The sequence below is a fragment of the Parambassis ranga genome, chromosome 22 (genome assembly GCF_900634625.1).
Source record: "Parambassis ranga chromosome 22, fParRan2.1, whole genome shotgun sequence".
NCBI classification, from domain to species: domain Eukaryota; kingdom Metazoa; phylum Chordata; class Actinopteri; family Ambassidae; genus Parambassis; species Parambassis ranga.
The window spans coordinates 14,166,526-14,190,000 of record NC_041042.1 but is presented as its reverse complement, the minus strand read 5'-3'; the positions used below and the strand labels follow the sequence as shown (position 1 = coordinate 14,190,000).

Below are 23,475 nucleotides of genomic sequence, written 5' to 3'. Positions count from 1 at the left end.
TCCAGCTGCTCAGATGATGGCTTAAAAAAGGGTGTCCCCCTTCTAAATCTTTTTAATTCAAAAGAATGACAAACAAAAACCTCAGACCTCTTTTAAATAAAAATCTATAACTATAGTGACTGTAGATCAGCAATGATGTCAACCCAGAATATTTAAACACTTACTTCACAATGTGTGTGCAAATTAGCTTTCATTTTAATTTTTTATCATAACATCTGACTGACGCTTACGCAGGGGGGCGTGTCAGCTGTCAGTGGTCACATGACCCGGAAAATGTGGGGCTTAATTCCTGTGCTGGACTGCTCCCAGCTGCTGCGCCTCTGCCCTTCGCAGTGCAAACCTTTCGTCTGCCCCATCACGACCCCCGACCCTCAGGTGGACTCTGCACATCGCACCATGTCGGGTAAGACACGCCGTTGCTTCGCCGCTTCTTACAGACTCCACACTTGACACCGGAACCCCGGCCGCTCCGGACCGGACCAGACCGGGGATGGCTGAAATATCGCGAAATTATTAAACGCTGCAGAAAACACACCTGCTGCAGCATTAGCTGCTCTTTTTTATGCTAACACGTTTGGTAGGATTAGTTTCGATGGTTTGTGCAGTCACTGCTTCGGTGATGATGTTTGATTTAGAGCTGCTGCAGCGGTTTGGACCAAAGTGAAGCTGGCGGCGGTTAAAAGCAGCACTTCCGGTCACATATTTCAAAGTCAAACCAGTGTAAATAAAACAAGACTAACAATTGTCATAAATTAAATAGCTGTTAATGGCTTTTTTCATCACATTTTGAATATTTTCGTATTGGTTTTAGTGCAGTCTGTACTAAAGTATGTGGCTGTAGCTATGCTGTTAAATAATTGACACATTTTGCCCTTAACATAAAATAGCATCAATAGTATATCAACAAATAATTATTTAAATTACTAAATGATCTGCTGAGTATTATATTGATTTATAAATGGACCAATTGAGCTTTAAAATGTCAGAAAATAGCTTTAAATTATGTGTTTATTGTCAATATATTGTTCTCACAGCCACTTTTCTTTGTCCAGCTCTTAATACTGAAGCTGGATGAGGTTCGATGTTACTAATGTAAAGTTTAAGTAGAAGTGTAGATTGTGACACAGACACACCAACAGGAAATGACTCACCTTGTTGCTAGTTAGTTTACTTAGCTTAGCACACAGACTGTAAACTACTTGCTGAAAGTTAACGTGGCTCCTTTATAAAGGAAGTTCTGACACAAAACTGGAACAAAGTAATCACCTATTTTTACAGGTTTCTAAACTTTTTTCTACTTAATGGTTGCTTTTATTTTTTAAAAAAGACAATCTTAACTTCCTGGGTTAATATGTGCTTTTTGATTACCTTGACACTATTGTTTTTCAGTGTGGACGTGCGCCAGAGTGTGTTTCTTTCCATTACTATAAAAGGCTTGTGGTGTTTGACCTTTTATAGAGTTTCGCTGTTGATGTGTTTAGGTGGTTGACAGCAGAGCCACCAGCATGTCATCAGCTTACAATGACATATTAAAAACAGTGCTTTTATGCATTGTAAACTGGTCTATCAAAGTATGTCATTCATGAGTGTGTCCCTTCAAAGAGGTCACAAGGCTTCACGCAGACGCAGATAACTCTGTGGGAATGTAGCACATGCTTCCTGTACAGCCTCATAGGCGGGACAGACTCGACTCCTACGCTCAGACCTTTTGATAGTCGATTTATAGTTCCTTGAATCAGACCTTAGCAACCATACAACACAAGCACGGATCAAGTTTCTCCCAAAGAACCCCTCTGACAACTCGTGCATTCAGCTTGATGAACGTCGTTTGCTGGCTCCAGGCCCACTTTCTCTCCAGCAGCAGCACAGCACACCCCCACTGCTGTTGGTGTATGCAAAGGGGAGTCATCAGACATTGAACCTTGCACAACAGGCCTACAGAGACATACTGTGGCTGATGGGAGCATACAGGTTTGACTCTTGTGCGTAATAGAGTGTGGATTTGTTTATCTTAAACAATTCCATGATCAATAGGTCAGCTGTATAAGCTGCATAAGTGTAAGACATAAAGGAACCGAGCTGCAGTCCGAATGGTCAGGAGGAGGAGAGAGAGCGAGCCTGCAGGGCCCTTTTAAGCCTCCTCAGCCCTGCCAGCTCAAGTGTACACACAAAACCGAAAACCAGCAGCACCACAACAACTCCTCCAAAGGCCAATAGATATGTAGGGTGAAAATAATAATAATATAATGCCAGTATGTAGCACCATTATGTGCTCTTTGTTTGGCTAAACATTGTGTTTCTCTGAGCAGACCAAGCTTTTGTGACGTTGGCCACAAACGACAACTATGCAAAGGGAGCGATGGTCCTCGGCCAGTCGTTACGCAACCACAACACAACCAGGAAGCTGGTGGCACTTGTCGGACCCCACGTTTCAGAACCATGCAGGTAACGGCCCTTTCAAAAGATAAATATGTATGTATGCATCACAGAAACTGACATAAGCGATGCTGTCTGTATTGCAGAGATGCATTAAGCTCCATTTTCGATGAGGTGTGTGTGGTGGACGTGATGGAATCGGGCGATACGGCTCATCTGGCCCTGATGAAGCGTCCGGACCTGGGGGTGACGTTCACTAAACTGCACTGCTGGGCACTCACACAGTACAGCAAGTGTGTGTTCATGGACGCAGACACAATGGTGAGACCCAAACCTGCTAATCAAGCAAAATCAGGCAGTTCTCACTTCTCTGCTGATTTAAAAACACTTTTAAGGACGTTAAGAGCTGCTGTTTGTATTCAGGTGTTGTCCAATATAGATGAGCTATTTGAGAGGGAGGAGCTATCTGCAGCACCAGATCCTGGTTGGCCAGACTGTTTCAACTCTGGGGTGTTTGTCTTTAGACCGTCCAATGAAACGCATGAGAAGCTGCTCACATTCTGTGCTGAAAACGGCAGCTTTGATGGTCAGTATATACATATTTTTTATCCCTTTCTTTCCATTGTCCTCAGAAAAGAGAAGTAATTGGAGATGTAAAAGTGAAGTAGCATGAGGCAATAACACCTTGCCCTTTGGCTGCTGTTGTCAAACATTGTCACTTACCATATGCAGCATCCTCTTAAGGCGATGTCAACACTTCAGCTTCTATTTTTACATGAGGGAAAGGGCAGTCTGTGAGAATGTACAGAATGTGTCTTTGGTCTTGACCAATCACGTGAACTTTAGTGAGAGAAGAGGGGTCAGATGAGTTCCTGAAATCACCATCCTGTATGTGCATATGTGCGTTTAACCACCCTCTCATTTTGCTTTGTCTTTCCATACGTCTGTCTATAGGTGGAGATCAGGGGGTTCTGAACAGCTTCTTTAACACCTGGGCGACAGCAGATATTTCCAAACACCTCCCTTTCATTTACAATCTCAGCAGTATTGCCATCTACTCCTATCTGCCAGCATTTAAACAGTCAGTACACACATTATATACAGCTGTGATTATGTGGACATTCATTGACATGATGCGTTTCTGAGCACCTTCCCAAAATCTTAACCATCGCAACTAAGTGCCTGACCCTTATCTAAACCAAATACTTACCTTTACCCTACAATACTGACCAATACTGGTCCTCACTCCAATGATTTAACACTGTTTCCCATAAAGACAGTGGTACTGGACGCTTATATTGACCTTATCTTAAACTATAGTTTGACTAATTTATGTCACCATACCCTGAGTAATACAAGTATACACTTGTTTCTTTGGGTCACATTTTTGCTCTTGTTGATCTTTTATGGTGAAACCAACATATGGATTGGCCAAGGTCAGTTCAAAGGTTGTGTATTTTGTCTGTGGGACGGTGTTGAATTATAAGACACTGCTGGAGTAAGCAGAACACACACTCCTCTACACTGTTTTTTACCTAAATCTGCACTTAAACAGAATTTCGCATACATGTGTGTTACAGGTACGGCCACGAGGCAAAGGTGGTTCACTTCTTGGGCAAGGTAAAGCCGTGGAACTACACTTATGACGCTCAGAGAGGGGAGGTCAGAGGTCACACTCTGTCGCCAGGCCAAAACCAGCTGCACCCCAATTACTTGCTCATGTGGTGGCAGCTGTATGGCAAATCTGTGCTGCCCTTACTGCAGAAATCCTACGGAGACACTCCCTTCAACAGCGGCCTCATAGAGGCGAGCAACGAGGTATGTTGTGGTTTGGTTCAGGACATGTCTGTGAATGTGTGAGCCTGCTGAATAATTCCTCAGTTGCTGGATAAACCCTTATTTTTCCTGATATATAATTACCCAAGTGCCACAAAGTAAGGCTGTCAATTTAAACTCTACATTAAAAAAATGCTGGCTGGTTCTAGTTGCACAGCAGCAAACAAAAAAGTGAATTGGTTCCACATTCCTCTACACAAATCTGTTGCCAAATCCTGCTTCTTGCTGCTGGGTTTTGGCAGTTTTTTTTCTCAGCAGTGTCATCACTTGATGAATACCTTACTGTCATCAGTGACCCATGCAGTTGAATAGCAGGAAGTTGCCATGCTGTCTGTTGTAAGCACTGTAGTGAAACATACACAAAAAAAGGATGGCTGCCAAAACCTGCAGCTTTGCCCAATAGCCCAAAGCTGTGCTATATTGTGTCACATTGACAAGTTTATGCAGGCAGGCTGGAGGACGTAGTGGATTTTCCACTGAGCCTGGCAGCAGTGTGAATGCAAAAGTACCTTGCACTCAGATGTGGTCTTTGTCTCCAAACTGTAAATTACAGGATAAAACCCACAGAAAATGTTTGGTTTAGTTAAATGAAGGATGTTCGTAGGCTCTAGTGACATCTTGTGGTGGGATTGCAGACTGCATTTAAGTGTTCGCCACCTCATTATAAAGACGAGAAAGGCCCTCTAGAGCCAGTGTTTCTTTTGTAGATAAAAATATGTGAATTCCTGCAGGTCTTAGTGTTTAATAGTAGTGTTCTAATATTCTAGTTCACTTCACCAGCCTCCTCATTGCATCACCTGAGAAACACACTTAGCCATTATCTGCTAACATTGTTACAAAATTTCTTGTTTGTACTTTATGATGAAATCCCTGCCCGGACTGAAAAAATCGAAGGGAAGAAAAAAAAAAAAGGGCAACTCCAGCAGTGGGATAGTCGAGCATGACTGGGTTCGGAAACCTGTCCTTATAAAGCATCGCCCTAGTTTCATTTTATGATTCATTCATTCTCTCTCTCTCTCTGTCACGCAGGATAAGCTTCATGAGTACTTAAGTGAGCAGCCTGCACCCTCTTCTCCACCCGCCCAGAAGTTTTCGTCACAGGAGAGGAAGCAGCGCTGGGAAGCGGGCCAGATCGACTACATGGGCGACGACTCCTTTGCCAACATTGAACGAAAACTTGACTCCTTCCTAAAGTAGCTAGCATGAGGGAAGGGGTGGAGTGTGAAGGACCGGTTGAAACTCTGTAGGTGGGTGTGTGGGGGGATAAACAACCATCACTCAGTCAAACACAGGGGCTTGATGAGCAGGTGACTGGATGAAGGCATCTGTGTAGCATTTACTTTTGACTAAATTTCCATGCACTCCACCACTCGTTTTTCCCCTTAAAGGAAAAGTTTGACATTTTACAGACACTTTTTTACTAAGAGTTGTCAGAAACTAAGCAACAGGTAGCTCACTTAGCTTAGCACAAAGCACTGTAGGAAGATACATGGTTAACTTATGTTACCGCTGATTTGTTTAAACCTGATTTGTTTAAATGTCAGTTGTTTTACAGGCTGTTACAACTTCATCCGAATATCTGCTTGTTGACTGCTCCAAGCCAAGAAATAGTCCGATATATAAACACATGGGCATGAATTTGTGCTAAGCTAGGTCAGCCAGCCGCCTTAACAAGAAAGTGAACAGAGGTCTAGCTACATCTCAAAATGTTTAAGTGTTCTTTTGCACATGATGCAAATGGGCTTACTGTCCCAAGTCTTCCTCACATGTGGAAAATCTCAGCAACAGATGCATGAAATGCATTTAAGCAGTTGTTGCTGGATTTCTACCACAACTGTCCGATCCCACCTGCAATAAGTCTTTTTCTGTCCAATCCACTTATCAGCAGATGCAGTAACTGGCTCTCTTCCCTTGTGCAGCCCACACTGTCCTTTTCAGCCAGTTATGACAATCCCGCTTTAATATTGACAGTGTTCACCTCATTGGAGTGCACAGATGAGCATCCCTGTCTGTGCTTCTGACACTCACCAGCTCTCTGTGACTTTAGCTTTGTAACGTCTGGTATTGTATTAGGGCCAGTCGGCCTGTTGTATTGTATTTGCATGGCACAGAGTTTAAACGTGGGTCGGTAATGAAATGCGTCCGTCCATGACCTGAAGCAATGTCTGACAAGTCCAATTTTGTATGTCTTTGTGTGGGATTAAACACTAGCGTGTCCTTCCAGGCATCTGTCATCTTGTCCTGCATGTACTGTACGTCCCTGCCAGACCCACAATAGCGTGTTTGTGCCATGGCTCTCATCACTTCCTTTCTGTAGTGGAACCAGCTGCCTTATTGCTTTTTACTGTTTACAAAACCTCACTCTACTGTAACTGCTGCTAGTATCACAAAGTTTTGAGTCTCCTCCTTTCTCTAGTTCACTCCAGCTGTTTGCCCTCCTAACCTACAGCTCCTAGTGATATGCTCGATTTGCTGCACTCTTAGAGTTTGAGTGTGGAAATGGATGTTAATTAAGGCATTCTGTTTCCCAGCTGTTAACCGTGCATCCCTCTTAAAGTGCTAATAAACATTTAGCCACTTTTTCTGTCATGTGTTTTAATTTTATTCTGTACTAGTGGAAAAATAAGGCTGCAACGGTATTTTTTATGATGAACAAGCTTCAAATTTTCAGAAGCACTTGTTTAAATACAGCAGCTACAAATACGTTATGTGGTCGCTATTTCAGTAATCCAGTAAACTGTATCACAAATCAAAACTTCCTGGTATGTCCTGCAAAAATGAACAGCTGTAAAAACATTAAAATGTGCAAAACGTATACAGAGATGAGCTCACCACAGAAAAAAAGGAACGGTGAAATGGTTACAGTTTAAATGCAACTCAAAGTCTGAATCCACTGTCAGCCACTTAGAGCTCCATCAGAGCTCGGATGTCGTCAATGCGAGAGGTTTTCCTGTCCTGTGCGTTTTTGCTGTCGAATGCCTTCTCCAGCAGGTCCTGCTTTTTCTTCTGGATCTTCACCATGTTCTCCTCCACAGAGTTATTCACAATGAACTACAGAAACAAAAACAAACTTAATTACTATAGTAACAACTGATTATTAAGATGCAGTAGAAACGCATTGTTTACTGCCAGATGTCTGACCTTGGTGACCACAACATTTTTTTTCTGGCCCAAACGATGGCAGCGGTCAATGCACTGTTCTTCAGTAGCTGGATTCCATGCCTGAAACACACACACACAATAACACAGTTTATTTCAACTGAAAATACAGAAGAAAAATGTATTATTCTTTAGTTAGACATCTGCAGTGTTTAGCCATGGATGTATTAATGAGTAGAAATCATTCTTCGATTTAGCTTAGAGGTTATAGATTAGCCATGTTACACAGTTATGTTATTCAGGAGTCACTTACTGGGTCCATGAGGAAAACACGAGAAGCTGCGGTCAAATTAAGCCCCACTCCTCCAGCTTTAAGCGACAAAAGCATGATAGTGGGGCTGTCAGCTGCAGAGCTCTGGAACTCCTGGATGACCTGGGTCCGTTTGCTTTGGTTCATGGTGCCATCCAGGCGCACAAAAGTGAAACCGTGCTCTCTGGTACAAACAGAGTAAACCAAATTAACAAAAAAAAAGAGAGAAAGAAACCAAACTTCCTGTAATAATCCCGGTGATTTGTTGTGAGTATGTGTGGGTTACCTGAGTGGTGTCTCCAGGATGCTGAGGAACCGTGTGAACTGAGACACAATCAAACTTTTGATGCTGTTATCTTCATCTCGCAGCCTGAGCAGGTTTCCCATCAGTGCCTTCACCTGTAGAGACGCAAACAGACTTTTAGTTTTGGAAAAACACAGATAAAGACTTTCAATCAAAAGAGGACTAAAGTGTTTTTAAGGCAGCAGACTGTCTCTCCAAATTGTGGCCTGAACCTTTGAGCTTGTCCTCCATCTTTCAGAGTTTGTAGAATCGTCATCCTCCACTTCCTCCTGTGGAAACTCCACCAGTTCACTCGTCTTGATCTCGCTTCGACAGAGAGGACACCGTGCTGATGTCTACACAGAAAGAGCAGAAAAAACATGATTAGCAGCCAAGTTGTTAAACTGTCAAACACATCCTTGGGCACCATGTGCTGTACCTCCTGAGTACTGATGACTTGGGCGATGCAGGGCCGGCAGTAAACGTGGGCACAGTGTGTAATGACAGGATGACGGACCGAGTCCAGACACACAGCACACTCCTCATCAGAGCCGCTGGCCAACACGGTGCGCAGCTTTTCTATAAGGTGCTCTCGGAGCTCTGCTGGTGTCGCTGTAGCTCCTAAAGCCAGAGGGAAGATGTGGAGAGAGAAAGAAATATTTAGTCAAATGTGACCATATACGATTCAATACATAATCCTGTCTAATTTTAAACTTAAAAATGATCAAATACATTAATAAATGGCAGGTTTTACCTAAATCTGAGGATGTCTTTCCCAGCAGATCAGGGTGGCAGCAGTGCTGTCGGAGCCTCATCAGGATTGCGAGCACATGAGCATAATTTCTCAAGACCGTCCCCTCAGATACATATCTATAAAAAAACATACAATTATACAAAACAGTATCAACCATGTGTCAAACATGCTTTCACATCTCAACACATACCTGCCAATGGTGTTTCTTCCCTCATTGCGTGCCAGCTCATACTCCTCCCTCTCCTGCTGGCTGAGCTCAACCTTCTCCACATATACTGTCTTCTTAGGCAGTGACACCAGGCTGCGTCCATTCACCTGGCTGCTCTTAGTCCGCCGGAGGGTGATACACTTTACCAGTGTCTGAAGGTTTCTGGTTAGGTAAATAAAATAATAATGTAACCCAGGTTACAAAATAGATCCCCCTCTGGAGTCTTGTGTCTGTGCATGCTCTGTTGCAAGTTGTGGGTTCTGAGCACTTACTGCAGGCCTTTCCTGTCTCCTTGTATGACAGGTCTCTGGATCACTCTGTTCCACCACTCTCTCACGTCAAAGGGCTTCAAACGCAGGAAGGCCAGCAGCATCCACATGTCCTTCACACTGTTCTGGAGAGGAGTACCTAACAGGATAGGGGCACAAAGTGCAAGATATATATTGTACTGTGCAGCTCATGTCCCAAAGTAGTGAATGAAGTAGTGAATCTTAATGGTTGTTGTACCTGAAAGGATCCAACGTCTCTGAGCTTTCAGGTCAAGCACAGCCTTACTCATCTGTGCGTTTGGGTTTCTTATGATGTGACCTTCGTCCAGAACAACCCTCAGCCAGTTGATCTCATGTAGGGGACTTTTATTCTGTAAGGAAAAATAATGTACCCATAATATTAGTTACTAAACAACCAGCCAGTACAGCGCACGTGAGCCACCTGTACTCACCCCAAATTCGGCAGAGAGGACATTGTACGTAGTGATCACCACATCCTGAGAGGACAGAAATTTCTTGTTCCTGTTGCGCTCTGAACCGTAATACAGATACACCTTAAGCTTCACGTTAGCATGCACATGCTGCTCAAACTGGTCCTGGACAGATACAGTGAGAAGACAGGAGAAGAAAACATGACACATAATGATTTCCAGACTAAATTTAGTTAAAAAAAAAACATGTGGTTTTATGCTCCTACCAGCCAGTTACTGAGTACAGAGAGGGGGCAGAGGATAAGAGTCGATCTAGCTGACAAATCCTCTGTGTTTTTAGTGACAGAGGATCCCACACCTAGACATAGAAGGTGCATGAACATCTTTAAACATTTCTTTCTCTCAATGAAAACAAATAAAAAACATGAAACAGTAGACATCAAGTAAAATACAGACTGTTAAAACTCACTCTGTGTGAGGCTGGTCGTCTTCTTCTTCTTTGAGCTTGTAGTTGATGTGGCGGCATTCAGAACTGCAGCAAAGTCAAAATCCTCAAACAATACTGGGGCCTCTGCACAGATAGGGAAGGGGTATGGGACCCAAATAACAACATCTGCCAAATTGCATCAAAAAACCTTTACACTGTGTTTCCAAGATGGCTGCCAAGTGGCAAAACTTGCCTGTAAGAAATTGCAACATGCATACAGTGTACTGGACTTGTACCTTTACTGGGCTTCCGCTTGATGGGTTTTCTCTTTCCTTTGCTTGTACCTGCAAAGTGGAGAAGTCAGATAAAATCCAAGCAAGAGAACATAATACACTTAAACTGACATTAAGATAGAAGGTAATATGTTAATACTTACTTTCCTCTGGCTCATCTGGTATCACAACAACTTCTGGTTTATCTACACAGATCACTTCCTCCTGGGGGCTGTTGCACACATTCAGTTTATGTTCATGTTCGCATGAAGGAATTAAGTCTGTGTTGTAACACCGCTAACTAAATAATCTGAGCATGCAAAATCTAATTATAAACACACTTACAGGTCAGAGGAAAGAGAACTGCCTGCTGTATCACTCACTTCCGCTTCATCACACGCACTTCTGCTTACTTAAACATACACACCATAACACCTCGTGTTAATATATTTATGTTTTCATGTATGAGCAAATAGAAGTTAAATTATTACCTGCTAATTTAGAGGCCCTCTGTTTTGCTTTACCTTTGGTGGGGGAAATCTTTACCTCCTGCACACATAAACAAAAATCTTGTAGTGGCTGAACAAAAGTCACTGATATTGCATATTGATTAAACACGAGACACAATACTTACACATTTCTCCACAGGTAGAGGCTTTCCTTGGTGAAAGTTGGTTAAGATCAGAGCGATTGTTGTCAGAGTTTTACCCTGGAAAATTAAATCAGGAGTTGATACGCGTAGACAGATCGGTTCTTTATTGATCCCCGAGGAGAAATTCAGGAATGCAATGTGATGTCCATAAGCACATCTGTCAACACTCACCAGTCCCATATCATCTGCTAGTATTCCTCCACGAACCCTCTCTGGTATTTGTTTGGCAGAGAAACATGTGAGGGTGTTGTAGTACAGCTCGCCTCTCTTCTCCCAGAACGGCGGCAGAGCAGATTGGTTTTCTCGGGCACACATCCAGGACAGCGCCTGTTTCTGGTGAAGCAGGAGGGGAGTCCCCACAGACTGCAAAGAGAGGCAGCAGAGGGTGCTCACTTTAAAGCTGCATATGGATGTTGATTTAGATTAATACATAGGTCTTGTAGGGATGCGTCAAATCAAAGGACCACAAGGGGGTGCCAAAGTTCATTGTGATTAAGACATGTAGCTCATGCATTTATGTGGTCAATAAAGAGTAAGCAAAAATATTGGAAGATTTAACAATCATATAAAATAATACACAACAGATCTAACATATACCTCAGCTGCTTCTTTCTCCCCATCTTTACTTTCCATCAGCCCCTCAAACAAGTTATCAAATGCATTCTTTACCTGAAAAAAAGAAAATGTATATTGTATCAAAATAATGCCTTAAATGTTATGCGACAGAATTATTCATCTCTGAACATAATTAAATGACCTCCTCTGCTGTAAGTTGAGTAGTCAAGCCTCTTTTAGATGAATATGCACCCTCACTATACGATTTCTGGGATGCACCTGAAATCAACGAGAAATAAAATGTATCCAATTCATTGTGAGTCGAAGCTGAAACTTTTAATGAAACAAGAGAGACTGCACAGACTGTTTGCAGGTGTACCTTCTGATCTGCTTCCATCTGTGTTCAGTTTAAATCCCCAACGGGCCAAATATTCAATTACAGTGTTTTTGTTCTCTTCATTGCCCCAGAAGGACAACATTACTGGCATACAGAACTTGTTGTTCTTCCCTGAAGGCACCACCCTAACAAGCAATGAGACAAAAAAAACAGTTTATGCATGAACACAGCACAGGTTTGCTCTGTATGGACTTGTCAACAACCTTTTTATTTCAGGCACAATGTGGACAACTCACCCCTCTAATTTAGCCAAGTTGTTGTCCATGACATAAGCCATTGCAGCTGCCAGTTCCTTCTTGATGTGTCCGACCTGGTTGCCGTAAACATTGCAAACCATCACTGCATTACGGTCATATGGATTCTGGGGCTCACGCACTAGTCCGACCATCTCCCCACTGTTCACCTGTACAGGGAGTATGTTTATTTTAAGGTTTCTCTCAGTCGCTTATGAGGTATCTATGCATTAGATCGATTGATCCTCACCACTCCTGTGTAATATCTGAGGCCAACCACAGTACCCTTCAGCTGCCCAAACAGCACACTGCCATCAGCGTCTGGCTCCTCAGATCTTGCAGCTCTGATGGCCTGAGCGAGAGTCTCTGCACTGGTCTCATGACGGTCTGTGAAGAGGTCCACCTCACTGTGCCTGCCCCAGCTAAACCTCCACCTGTTAGAAAACATGACGTCTGGAGACCACAAACAAATAAAACACATCAAAATATGATTTGATACGCAGTTAGGTGGAATTAGAGCTGCACATAACTGTGACAACAGTGAAACTTTCTCACTTCCTGTAAATGCAAACTGTGAAAAGCAGACTGCAACTTAACTGACTGCAAACGCCCCTTAGTTACTTTAAAACCAAAAACCACACTTGAATTTAGCTACAATAGCTTGTCTGTGTTACAGTTTTGTTTGCTAGCCATCTTGTGAAGTAGCGAGTCCATGTAAATAAATACAGTTACAATCACAGTGTGTTGTGTATGTGCAATATCTTCCATACTGCCTGGTATGTAAGTAGCCAAGTTTTCGCAGACGACCGTTGATTTTTAACGTCCCTGCTCTGGTCCCTATGGTCCCTGGCTCTACACAAGTGCGCTGCTAATGCTTGAGTTTAGAGAACTTCCGGTAATAACTTTCAAAATATAATAATTACTGGATCCTAAATCTACCTACCGGCAATACGGATGTTACAAAACTGTAAGGAACCTGTCTGGGCAGAGAAAACCTTATTGCTGTATTTTTGTTTGTTTTTTTGTTAGTAAAAATTAATAAATAAGAAAGAATAGTTAGCATGTATTAGAGCGATGGAGTACGTTATATGTTTATTTTGAAAAAATCAAAAACGTCTTGTTTCCGGTGTTGTTACGCTGCGCACTCAGTCAGACGGCGCTACGGAAGCCGTGAGGTTATGGTCCCCGGCCTGTTTCTGCGCGGTTCCGCTTCCTCTCCGTCAGAAGTCCCTCCCCGGGCCGAGTTAAGAACCAGGCTGAGGCCACTCGGGGAAGAGACTCGGGCGTAAAGAGTGTGTGTGTATAAGTGTGTGTGTGTGTGTGACTTTTGTCAGCCGCAGGGACATTTGTTAAATCTCAGCGTTATATCTGGGCTTTAAAGGGACAAAAACTAAAGCAGAGACTGGGCGGAATTTTCGGGAGTTTGGCCGGAGTGCGGTTGGGTTTTTTTGCGGTTGAGAGTAACCGGTGAGTTATTTTGTTCATTCAACAGACAACCTTGCATCACACAAGTTACTTTTTAAAGCTATAACTTTACCTTTCTGAGGTATAGGAAGTGTCGAGGAGCATGTTTCCACTATTGTGGATCATTCCTCTGGATGAGATGATAATGTAAAGTAGCTGCAGTGTTTTTAACCATAAAGGCACACTTGTATTTTAGTGACAGCAGCAGCAGCAACAACAACAACAACAACAACAACAACAACAACAACAACAACAACAACAACAACAACAACAACAACAACAGGTTTATAAACGTTTGACCAGCAGCTGATAGGCAAAAATTGATGGCGCCAATTCAAGTAACAGTTCAAGGTGTATATGTTTTATGTTTTTAACTTTGGGTTTGAAAATGATTACTTCAGAAATAAAGGTAATGATGTTATAATAATGTAATGAAATCAGCATACAAAGGTTATTACTATACTATGATGGCACACAGGTCATGTCCCTGGTATTCCCAGGGTTTTATGAGCAGAGGAGGAATTTACCGTGTAAATTGTATAGAGATGGAAAGTTCAGGAACAAATACAGTAGATTTTGTTTCCTTTTATTTCCTGATGAAGTTGATCAGTGCTAATTGTCTAGTGATGATAAGTAATATGTTTTGTTTTCAAACATTTCTAAGCACGTGCAGGTTTCCAGGTTTCAAATATGGAAATTCATCCTTGTCTGTGATTTCTCCATCCAGGCTGTAAATCCTGTCCTGCAGTCATTTTTGTACTACACCAGAGAACTAACACGCATCGGCTGTGAGATCTAAGGTTTGTTTTGTACCTGATCCAAAGCCTGCACGGAGCCTGGTGCTTCAGGTTGCCAGGTTGAGGATTTTGATCCGTGTTGACACAGGGGTGAGGCAGCTGTTTGAATAACAGGATAAGGTGTTCATGTGTGTGGGTGTGCAGCTGGGCAGTGTGTTTATGCTTCCTTCACTGCCAGACCTATAATCACTGAAGGGGCTGCAGAAGGTTGAGAGCTCAGACAATGCGCTGTGTGTTCATCTGTGTGTGTGTTGCATGTAGTACATAAATGGGTGCTTTCTAATCTGGCTGTATGATTCTGAATGAAAAGGGGTGGGTAGAATGTATGTGTGCGTGTGTCGGCTTCATCACTCCTTCCAGGAAGTCCTCCTCAGAATTTCCTTTTTTAGAAGCTGAACACAAAAGGCTTGTTGTCCACTTCCTGTAAACAGCCCCGACCGCTTTCTGGTTGGCCGGCGCGGTACTGTGAACCGACTGGGGCTTGGGGAGATCCAGGATGAGGAAGTGGGCTTCCCTTGACGGTGGCCAACCAACCACAGGGAATAGAAAGTGCTCTAATGCAGCGAGCGAGAAGGAGAATGAGGAATAGAAATCAAAATGCAGAGGGATGTGACAGAATTGTGAAATAGGTTGCTGAGAATAATGAACAGATGGGGCAGACAGTAAGACCTTGCTCTTTATAAAAGCACATTTTGAGGGGAAAACTGGAACATTAAGAAGCTCCAATCCAAGGAATTTTAGTACCAGGTGGTTTTCATTCTGATAATATGTTAGTCAGTATATTAACATGTACAAAAAGTTCAGACGGAGAAGTTAGTGGCTAACTTGCTCTGTGTATCTATCATTACTGGAATGTGGTGTATGGGTTTTATAATAAAAACAGCTGTCTAGAGTGGCTGATGAGAAAGTTAGTTGTAAAAACGCCAATAAGGAAGGGTAAGATATTAAAATGCAGATTAAAAGCTGGGGTTGTGATGTTCTGTTTGGGTTGAGCTTCAGATTTATTTGTTTATTTTGATTTCTGTTGCATAGTTAATTTAAAGAACTACCTACCTGTTTCTACGAAGTTTTGCTGAACTTTATTTTGGCAGGAAACTGACTGAGAATCTTTTGAGCCCTGCAAAATTCTGCTTTTTCTACTTTCATTTTTGGTCACTTTTTCTTGGCTTGTCAGCAGCGGCTGTCTGTAACTACATATTTACTGTAGCGACACCAGAGAGATATCGATCCATCTGAGTGCATTATACAGTCAGGTTAACTGTTCTTTGAGAGGATTAATGAAGGATAGATTATACCAGCGGCCTGCAGCCTGCAGAGCTGCTCTGTGCTCCTGCCTGCTTCACTACAAAGTTTGTACCTCAAAGCTACATAAAAGAAGTGCTTACAATGTAGTCCTTGCTGACGCAAGTGAGGGCAGGGAATGTATGTGTGTGTGAGATGAGCAGGAGAGCACACCCAATCCTTTGCTGCAGCCCTGCAGCTATGGAATTTCTACAGAGAGACAACTTGTCTCAGCCTGGCCAGCCAGCACCCAACATTCAGTATAACACACACACACACACACACACACACACACACACTTTGAAAATGCACATTAAGGCTGGACGGGGTCTAATTTTATCCTGCTGGGGCAAGAATACACTTGTCCCATCCAAGAATGCTTAGGAATGAGACAGCTTGCTAGGACCTGCCCTGAGAGAAGTGAAAAGAGAGACAGAGGGGTTAGGAAATAGTGTGAGTGAAGAAGTAGCTAAATGAGCAATCGAGGAAGAGGAGCACACACTCACTCGCTTGGAATACAACATTTGTTAAATCGTTTACCTGGTCTTCTGTAAGACACAGAAGAGACACAAACAGGTGAGTACTTAAAGTGCAGGAATTGTAAAGACTTTTGGGGGCTTAAGTGTCTCTTGATTCATTGACTCATTGGTTTGTGTTGTGTGTTCCTTTCTAATGATGTGATGCTACATGCTGAGTGTAGGCAGTCTAAAAGGCCTGTGATTTAGTGTAGTGGCACAGAAAAGGAGCTTTCGGCCAAGTTTGGGTCAAATTAGTGCTGTTGAGTTCTGTTACTGAGAACCAGTGCACAGCGTCTTCAATAACCACAGGCCTGATGTTGTTATAAAGTTTCTGAATCGAATGTAATGACAGCAGGATTATATATGTTGATCAGTCTGCTTTGCAGAGCGTTTCCCAGGGGAGGGTTGTAAAGGTGTAGAGTTGAGGTCATACCTACCTAAACCACAAATGTCACCCAGGTTTAACACAAGCTGTGTCATCTGTGTTCAGACGCAGGAAGTGAGGAAACCTTTGTTTGCTTCCTGTTTCCTGTCTGTGATGTCACCAAGAATGCAGACTGCAGCTCGGAGCTGATCGAACTGCTTGCACTGCAAGAGTGGAAGAGGTGCTTTTAAGGCTGATGGTTTTTGTGTGCGCGCGTGTCTGTTTGGTGTGTGCAAGCGTCTACAATCTCAGTTTTCACCATATTAGGCTAATGGCTGAAGGAGTGTCTACCAATCTTAGGAACAGTGTCAGTGTCAGTTGAGACAAAACTAAAAGTCGCTCTACAGACAATTGTCTTAAATACTTAAATTAATCCAGCGATTTTCAGTGGGGCCCCATCCAGAGGGCCCGAAAGCCAAGTTTAATTTCTTGTTTGAGTTTCTCAGATGTTTACTATTTGTGTGAAATTTGCAATTTGGAACCATTCTAAAGCACCTTCAATTGGTCCTTGAGTAAATTGTTACTCTGCAGACTACATCGTGTTTCTTCTTCTCATCTCCACTCCCCTTTACTCCATTTGTCTTACCACTCTGAGTAACCCGCTCATTCGCTGACACTCTGCTCGCTTTCCTTCCTCATTCATTTGTAACTGTAAGCGAGACTCAACACGTCACTTTGCCCATTCAGCGTTGCTTCCTGTTCTCTCTTTTCTCCCTTCGCTCCAGCCCTCAGTGCTGCTTCTGTGCATGACTGCGCCATGGATGGATTACTCAGGTCAATGTGAGTTTTTCTTAGCTTGTTGTTCGGTAAACCCTTTCTCCTTTAGGTCCGCGCTAAACTTTGCTTTTTCCATAGCATTTTGTGATTTCTTGCAACACTTTGATGAGCATTGTGAAACACGAGAAAACAGGAAGAAGTGTATCCGTGATTTGGCGTGCAGTAGACTTTATTGGCTGTCTGCTGAATTTGGTCATCTTGATTCTGCAGGTGATCGTGTGTGTAGATGTGTGACAGCGGAGTGTGTGAGGACAAGCCCCCCGCCCCCCCTGTCAGGATGAGCAGCCAAGGAGGAGCAAAGGACCCACAGTCGACCAATCACAGCTCTCGGCCGCTGCCGTCTGTACCAGAGGAGAGGAAGTCCAGAAACAAGATCATCTCCATGTTTGCCTATGAGAAAGGTGAGAGATGTGGTCAGTGCTAATATGACTGGACACAAACACAATACAAGCATCAAATGAATCACACATTTTTTTCTGACCTTTGCCTGCAGGAGGCAGGAAGAAGGACCGGGACAAGGACAGGCCTGAGATCTCTTCGCCATCAGACTTTGAACACACCATCCATGTGGGTTTTGATGCTGTAACTGGAGAATTCACGGTAAGCAATGCTAATTTAAGTGCAGTGTGATTCATTAGGGTATGTTGCATCAGAAAAATGTCCATGTTGGAAAAACTCATACTGTGAGTTAAAGCTCTGTCTGTGCACCATGAGCACATTTCAGGCCAGTAAGGCCAGCGTGAGTGATAAGCCTGCAATTTATCTGGAGATCTTGCAGTTATGTGTAAACATGAGCTTGACAGAGAGGTTGATCTGATGATTCCACCGTGAAGAAACAGGGAAAGTCCCTGGAATTTCCTGTTGTGTAAGATTTCTGGGTTTAGGCATGCAATATTCTCTTCCATTCTGTATGTATGGTACAATTAAATCTTCTTAAGACAAATGGAAAACATATGAAATGTCTGTTTTATTCCTCCCTTTGATTAAAGCATAAAACCCATTCTAAATGAACATCTTTATGTTCTTTTCTTTTGTTTAGGGCATGCCAGAGCAGTGGGCCCGTCTCCTACAGACCTCCAACATCAGTAAATCAGAACAGAAACAGAATCCTCAGGCTGTCCTTGACATTCTCAAGTTCTACGACTCCACCAGTGGAAAACAGAAATACCTCAGTTTTTCTGCCTCGGGTCAGTTTTCTTTTTTTCAGCTGTCTGGTTTTGTAAGTGTTCTGACACAGTCTTCTAGGCTTACACTCTTATTTTGTTGATTTTTCTTCAGACAAAGACTCACAATCGGTGAGTAGTTGCATTCATTACTTTCCTATACTGTATATGTATTTCCTCATTTTATATTTGTACCAAGTCTGTGATCATATTCAGATATTTGTGGCTGTCATTTTGTTTCACTTTATTTATGTTCACTGTTGCAGACAGGCAAGCAGGGTACTGTATCATCCCCTACGGGCAAGGACGATGACGAAGACGAGGACACGCCACCGCCTGATGTGGCACCTCGGCCAGAACACACAAAATCGGTGAGTTTTGTTTTTATTGCAAGCAAATGCGACAATAAACAGCTGATTTCATGAGGTATTTCTCTCTCCTGTGTGGTGTCAGGTGCACACAAGGTCAGTGATTGACCCCATTCCAGCTCCAGATGGAGATGCTGCCTCCAGAGCAGCTGACAAACAGAAAAAGAAGGGAGGCAAGATGACGGATGAGGAAATAATGGAGAAGCTAAGTATGTAAAACACAGCAGAAACAAGACATGAACAGTGCTTCATCTGTTTGTTAATTGTTTGTTTTTTTATGATTTCTTAGGAACTATTGTCAGTATTGGAGATCCTAAGAAGAAATATACTCGCTATGAAAAGATTGGCCAGGGGGCATCTGGCACTGTTTATACAGCTATAGATGTAGCCACAGGTCAAGAGGTAAGCAGACGCCATCTTGTTTGTCTCCTACTGTAAACATTTTCACATCAGTTGTTACAATGAGTCTGGCCTGATTAAAGAACTTCCTGTGATTGTGTGTTCTGCAGGTGGCCATCAAACAGATCAACTTACAGAAGCAGCCTAAGAAAGAGCTAATTATCAACGAGATTCTGGTCATGAAGGAGCTGAAGAACCCCAACATTGTTAATTTCCTAGATAGGTAACACATACACACAACACACAGGATCACATGCAGCACACGTACATTGTAGAGCGCCAGGTTGAGGTGACTGTGTGCCATTTTAGTTTCCTTGTAGGAGACGAGCTTTTTGTAGTCATGGAGTACTTGGCCGGTGGCTCGCTAACTGATGTTGTGACGGAGACGTGCATGGACGAGGCTCAGATTGCTGCCGTGTGCAGAGAGGTAGGACTCTTTTTAGTCAAGTGAGCTAATAAAAAATGAGAGAAAGAAAAGAGAAAAGTTTCTGATGCTTCCATGAAAAGGTCTGACAAATAATACTACAGTATCTCTGGAAATCCCCAGATCATTGTCAGAGGTGGTTAATAAAGTACAGAGAAATTTCCACAGATCAAGACAATTGTCCATATTCAAGTAGAGGAAATGTTTGTAGTCATTTGACTTCAGCCACTTCCTTTTGTTATGTTCAATTGGCATCCATACTTGGATATATAAAACATAAATCCATAGCAGATAAAACTACATAGACAAGAAATAATCTCTGTCTATATATTGAAACATCCATCTTATCAATGCTAACCCTGGTTCCTCTCGGTGTCCAGGTCCTTCAGGCTCTGGAGTTTCTTCATGCCAACCAGGTCATCCACAGAGACATCAAGAGTGACAATGTGCTTCTGGGGATGGACGGATCAGTCAAACTTAGTGAGGGGCAGCACACATAAACATGATCACATCCCTATTGACTACAACTAAAAAGACTTTAACCTTGATTGTTTCCCCGTCTCTTTCCCCCTTTCAGCTGACTTTGGCTTCTGCGCTCAGATCACCCCAGAGCAGAGTAAACGCAGCACCATGGTGGGGACTCCATACTGGATGGCTCCAGAGGTGGTGACCAGGAAAGCCTACGGACCCAAAGTGGACATTTGGTCTCTGGGGATTATGGCTATAGAGATGGTGGAAGGAGAGCCTCCGTACCTCAATGAAAACCCTCTCAGGGTGAGTGCATGCTGGGACCTTGGACAAAATTGTGCACCTTTCTTGTTGTATGTGATCACACAATGAGTGGAAGCACTGGCATTCATGTTGGTTTAAACATTCATGTTGCCCTTAAGATGAATATTTTGAATATTTTCTATCTTTCCCTCTAGCACCACCATCAGGTGAAAATTTCAAAATGCACCTAATGAGTTTCCAATTAGCTTAGGCTTTGCGTTAGCATGCAAACAACTTGAGATATAAGATGGCCGACATAGTAAACATTAAACTTTTGTACCACAAATAATTTTCACAGTAACAATGTTAGCGTGTTGCTATTAGCCTTTATCTCAAGTCACAGAGAGCCCCTACTATGTCTTTAGCATGTTCAGACTTTAAAGAAAATGACTTTAAAGATGTAGTGCTTCAAGATAATATCCATATTTCCTAACTCTGCTGTTGCTGTGTTTTGCAGGCATTATATTTAATTGCCACCAATGGGACTCCTGAGCTGCAGAGTCCAGAGAAGCTGTCTCCTGTCTTCAGATCCTTCCTGTCCCGCTGCCTGGAGATGGACGTGGAAAAACGAGGCTCAGGCAGAGAACTGCTGCAGGTACCAGATGCCTACACACTCCTGCTCCCTCAGTAAATGAGGGAAATATGCAAATAACAAATATATGGCTGCACCTTCATCGCTCTCTCTGTGTTTGTAGCATCCATTCCTGAAGCTGGCCAAGCCTCTGTCCAGCCTCACCCCGCTCATCCTGGCAGCCAAGGAGGCAATGAGGAGCAACCGTTAAGACCAGCGCTAGTGACAGCCAAACCTGCCAGCATCTTGATCTAATGATGACAATCAGCAGTCTGCAACTGTTAATGTTGAAAAGGACATCTGATGCTGCTCCACTTGTCACAGTGTTTCTGTACTATATTTATCTTACTTATGTGCCTTTTTCCAAATATTCATAAGCCATAATGTGTCTGTCTTTGTTGCATCCATGGTGTGTGTGTGTGTGTGTGTCGCAGTTCTACTAAAAGGGCAAAATCCTTAAAGGAGTACAGACTAGAAAGAGTTTCAGTGCTGAGTTCTTTGGATATGGAGTATTTTAACATTTTTTTGTATCAGATCAGTGTTTCCTTCATTCTTTTCTGGGATTCTGTTTTCTGACCTTTGCCGCTGGTTTCTATGGTTGTTGTGGACTATGGTTACACATGTGCACTCTGACTGGGTCCAACTTCATTTGAAAGAGACATGAAAAACTACTAAAAGTGTCCTATGCTGTGGCCCAGGACAGGACAGAGGAGTCTTTGTACAGTGGGGAAGCCACACCAGTGTCCTTGTTTGACCCCATTTCTCACTGAAAATCAAACCATTCCAGAGACATTTTTTAGTTTCTGTATGAAATTTTTAATGATTTTGTATTGGTTATAGTGAAAAAATGTCCAGATTTCACGTGTTTCAGGTGCCTCTTGATTTAGTTCATCTCTTTTACAAACCATTTAGCTTACTGTACTAAGAAAAAAAACCCCAAAGTTTCTGTCAGTATTGTGGTTTATCTGTATGTTCTGTTATCAGTCATCAGCTGTGTCTTTTGTAATAAACACTTTGGTGTTGGTGTGAGTGCAACTCAAATACTGTAAGCAAATTGTTTGAATGTGCTAAACTGGAGGAAGACTTTTTCTTTTTTATGTATATTATGTAATGTCCTGTATTTTTAACAGCTCTTGGTTTGTATATTATTTTTTTAGTTTTAACTAACATAGCAGAAGACAATTGAAAGCACATTATGCATGTTTTGCATGTTTTATGTATCAAGGCATTATTATATTTGGACCATAAAATGTATTGATATGCCTGAGACACTCAGATCTCACGTTTGTTTTTTTTTTCCCAACTTGAAAAATGCGATGAGTTTCATTTTTAACTCATTAGCCAGAAAGTCTAATCTCTGTAAACATCTAGAAAAATATTCTATATAAATTCTTTCAACACAACACATTTTCTGTATTCAGTATGTAAGTATGCCAAAAACGACCACATCAGACTTGTATATTTAAACTTCAGAATGTTGAATCACAATGATTCAAACGATTCTCTAATTTTAACAGCAGTGGGCAGTATTTATCTCTAACAGCAGAAACACTCCTAACTCTCACTATGACTCCACATGTGCAGCTGTGTTCACCAGCCCGTGTGTTTTAATTTGAATATCAGTAAACATCAGCCTATTTTAAGGTGCTGGGACTTGTGGAGAGTAACGTGTGATTTTTATTCTTTTTATCACACACACACACACACACATACACAGACATCCATAATGAAGATGTCATTGATTCTCCTGCTCATACTGGCATTCCAGGTTCAGGGTGAGTTACAGCTTTGATTCATAGTTCACAAGTTCCTGATATATTTTGTAAACACATTTTATTTTTTTGCAGGATCAGCAGCTGATCCATCTGTGACACAGTCTCCTTCATCTAAGGCTGTAAGACTGGGCGAGACGGTGTCTCTGAGCTGCACAGCCGGCACAGGAGTCGATAATGATCTCAGTTGGTACCAACACAAATCGGGACAACCTCCTAAACTGCTGTTTTACAAAATAAGCAGCTCTTTATCTGACACTCCAAGTCGCTTCAGCAGCACAGGATCAGAGCCTGAATTCACTCTGACACTCAGTGGAGTTGAGGCTGAGGATGCAGGAGATTATTACTGTCTGGGAGTGTATGAGGGCCCAGTGTTCACACAGTGATACAGAGTCGTACAAAAACCTCAGTCGGATTAGACTTCTGTGTTGCAGGAGACATGCACCACTGCACACTAAAGTGACACACAAGCACAGTTTGGAGAAACTTCCTGATGTTCTTTAAACGAGGCAGTGAAACTAATATTTTATGTGCTCAAGACCTAAGCTTCTCAAATGACATTTCTCCACATTAGTGTAAGGCTTCATTGTACACTGTGCATTGTTGGAATGACAGGAAATAACACAACAGTCATGTGTGACAGA

The 23,475-nt window shown here is 42.5% G+C and overlaps 3 protein-coding genes across 9 annotated transcripts; 2 read left to right on the top strand and 1 right to left on the bottom strand.

Annotated features, from left to right (window-relative positions):
- The first annotated feature begins 259 nt into the window (after positions 1 to 259).
- gyg1a (glycogenin 1a) lies at positions 260 to 6,791 on the top strand. Its single transcript, XM_028395374.1, has 7 exons — positions 260 to 403; positions 2,310 to 2,445; positions 2,523 to 2,697; positions 2,800 to 2,962; positions 3,331 to 3,457; positions 3,957 to 4,194; positions 5,242 to 6,791. The coding sequence occupies exons 1-7, from the start codon at positions 262 to 264 to the stop codon at positions 5,407 to 5,409; spliced, it is 1,149 nt and encodes a 382-aa protein (XP_028251175.1). The 5' UTR covers positions 260 to 261; the 3' UTR covers positions 5,410 to 6,791.
- hltf (helicase-like transcription factor) lies at positions 6,791 to 12,982 on the bottom strand. Its single transcript, XM_028395373.1, has 25 exons — positions 12,873 to 12,982; positions 12,353 to 12,555; positions 12,106 to 12,272; positions 11,852 to 11,994; positions 11,675 to 11,751; positions 11,515 to 11,586; positions 11,089 to 11,280; positions 10,900 to 10,974; positions 10,757 to 10,814; positions 10,611 to 10,677; positions 10,430 to 10,497; positions 10,290 to 10,337; positions 10,036 to 10,137; positions 9,833 to 9,924; positions 9,588 to 9,731; positions 9,374 to 9,506; positions 9,139 to 9,274; positions 8,849 to 9,028; positions 8,659 to 8,774; positions 8,344 to 8,525; positions 8,138 to 8,260; positions 7,908 to 8,020; positions 7,625 to 7,805; positions 7,354 to 7,434; positions 6,791 to 7,263 (listed from the first exon to the last, which is right to left on the bottom strand). The coding sequence occupies exons 2-25, from the start codon at positions 12,548 to 12,550 to the stop codon at positions 7,117 to 7,119; spliced, it is 2,895 nt and encodes a 964-aa protein (XP_028251174.1). The 5' UTR covers positions 12,551 to 12,555; positions 12,873 to 12,982; the 3' UTR covers positions 6,791 to 7,116.
- A 333-nt stretch (positions 12,983 to 13,315) lies between these two features.
- On the top strand, positions 13,316 to 22,328 carry LOC114428103 (serine/threonine-protein kinase PAK 2-like). Of its 7 annotated transcripts, none has more exons than XM_028396436.1 (15): positions 13,316 to 13,569; positions 14,294 to 14,366; positions 17,574 to 17,764; positions 17,857 to 17,963; positions 18,403 to 18,550; positions 18,642 to 18,658; positions 18,793 to 18,897; positions 18,980 to 19,103; positions 19,184 to 19,296; positions 19,404 to 19,516; positions 19,603 to 19,720; positions 20,098 to 20,197; positions 20,295 to 20,491; positions 20,946 to 21,083; positions 21,184 to 22,328. In XM_028396436.1, the coding sequence occupies exons 3-15, from the start codon at positions 17,590 to 17,592 to the stop codon at positions 21,268 to 21,270; spliced, it is 1,542 nt and encodes a 513-aa protein (XP_028252237.1). In that variant the 5' UTR covers positions 13,316 to 13,569; positions 14,294 to 14,366; positions 17,574 to 17,589; the 3' UTR covers positions 21,271 to 22,328. The 7 variants fall into 7 exon arrangements, with proteins under 7 accessions (XP_028252237.1, XP_028252239.1, XP_028252242.1 ...); XM_028396440.1 differs by lacking the exons at positions 13,316 to 13,569; positions 14,294 to 14,366 and adding exons at positions 15,161 to 16,220; positions 16,653 to 16,767; XM_028396438.1 differs by lacking the exon at positions 14,294 to 14,366.
- Positions 22,329 to 23,475: the final 1,147 nt, after the last annotated feature.

What these genes read in the sequence shown, in the direction of transcription:
- gyg1a (XM_028395374.1), top strand. Translation starts at nt 262, where the DNA reads ATGACCCGGAAAATGTGGGGCTTAATTCCTGTGCTGGACTGCTCCCAG. An exon ending in TGCACATCGCACCATGTCGG is followed by an intron (nt 404 to 2,309) that starts GTAAGACACGCC and finishes TTCTCTGAGCAG; the next exon opens with ACCAAGCTTTTGTGACGTTG. An exon ending in TCATAGAGGCGAGCAACGAG is followed by an intron (nt 4,195 to 5,241) that starts GTATGTTGTGGT and finishes TCTGTCACGCAG; the next exon opens with GATAAGCTTCATGAGTACTT.
- hltf (XM_028395373.1), bottom strand. Translation starts at nt 12,550, where the DNA reads ATGTTTTCTAACAGGTGGAGGTTTAGCTGGGGCAGGCACAGTGAGGTG. An exon ending in CTGTACTCAGTAACTGGCTG is followed by an intron (nt 9,732 to 9,832) that starts GTAGGAGCATAA and finishes GTATCTGTCCAG; the next exon opens with GACCAGTTTGAGCAGCATGT. An exon ending in AAGTCATCAGTACTCAGGAG is followed by an intron (nt 8,261 to 8,343) that starts GTACAGCACATG and finishes CTTTCTGTGTAG; the next exon opens with ACATCAGCACGGTGTCCTCT.
- LOC114428103 (XM_028396438.1), top strand. Translation starts at nt 17,590, where the DNA reads ATGTGTGACAGCGGAGTGTGTGAGGACAAGCCCCCCGCCCCCCCTGTC. An exon ending in CATGTTTGCCTATGAGAAAG is followed by an intron (nt 17,765 to 17,856) that starts GTGAGAGATGTG and finishes CTTTGCCTGCAG; the next exon opens with GAGGCAGGAAGAAGGACCGG. An exon ending in GGAAATAATGGAGAAGCTAA is followed by an intron (nt 19,104 to 19,183) that starts GTATGTAAAACA and finishes ATGATTTCTTAG; the next exon opens with GAACTATTGTCAGTATTGGA.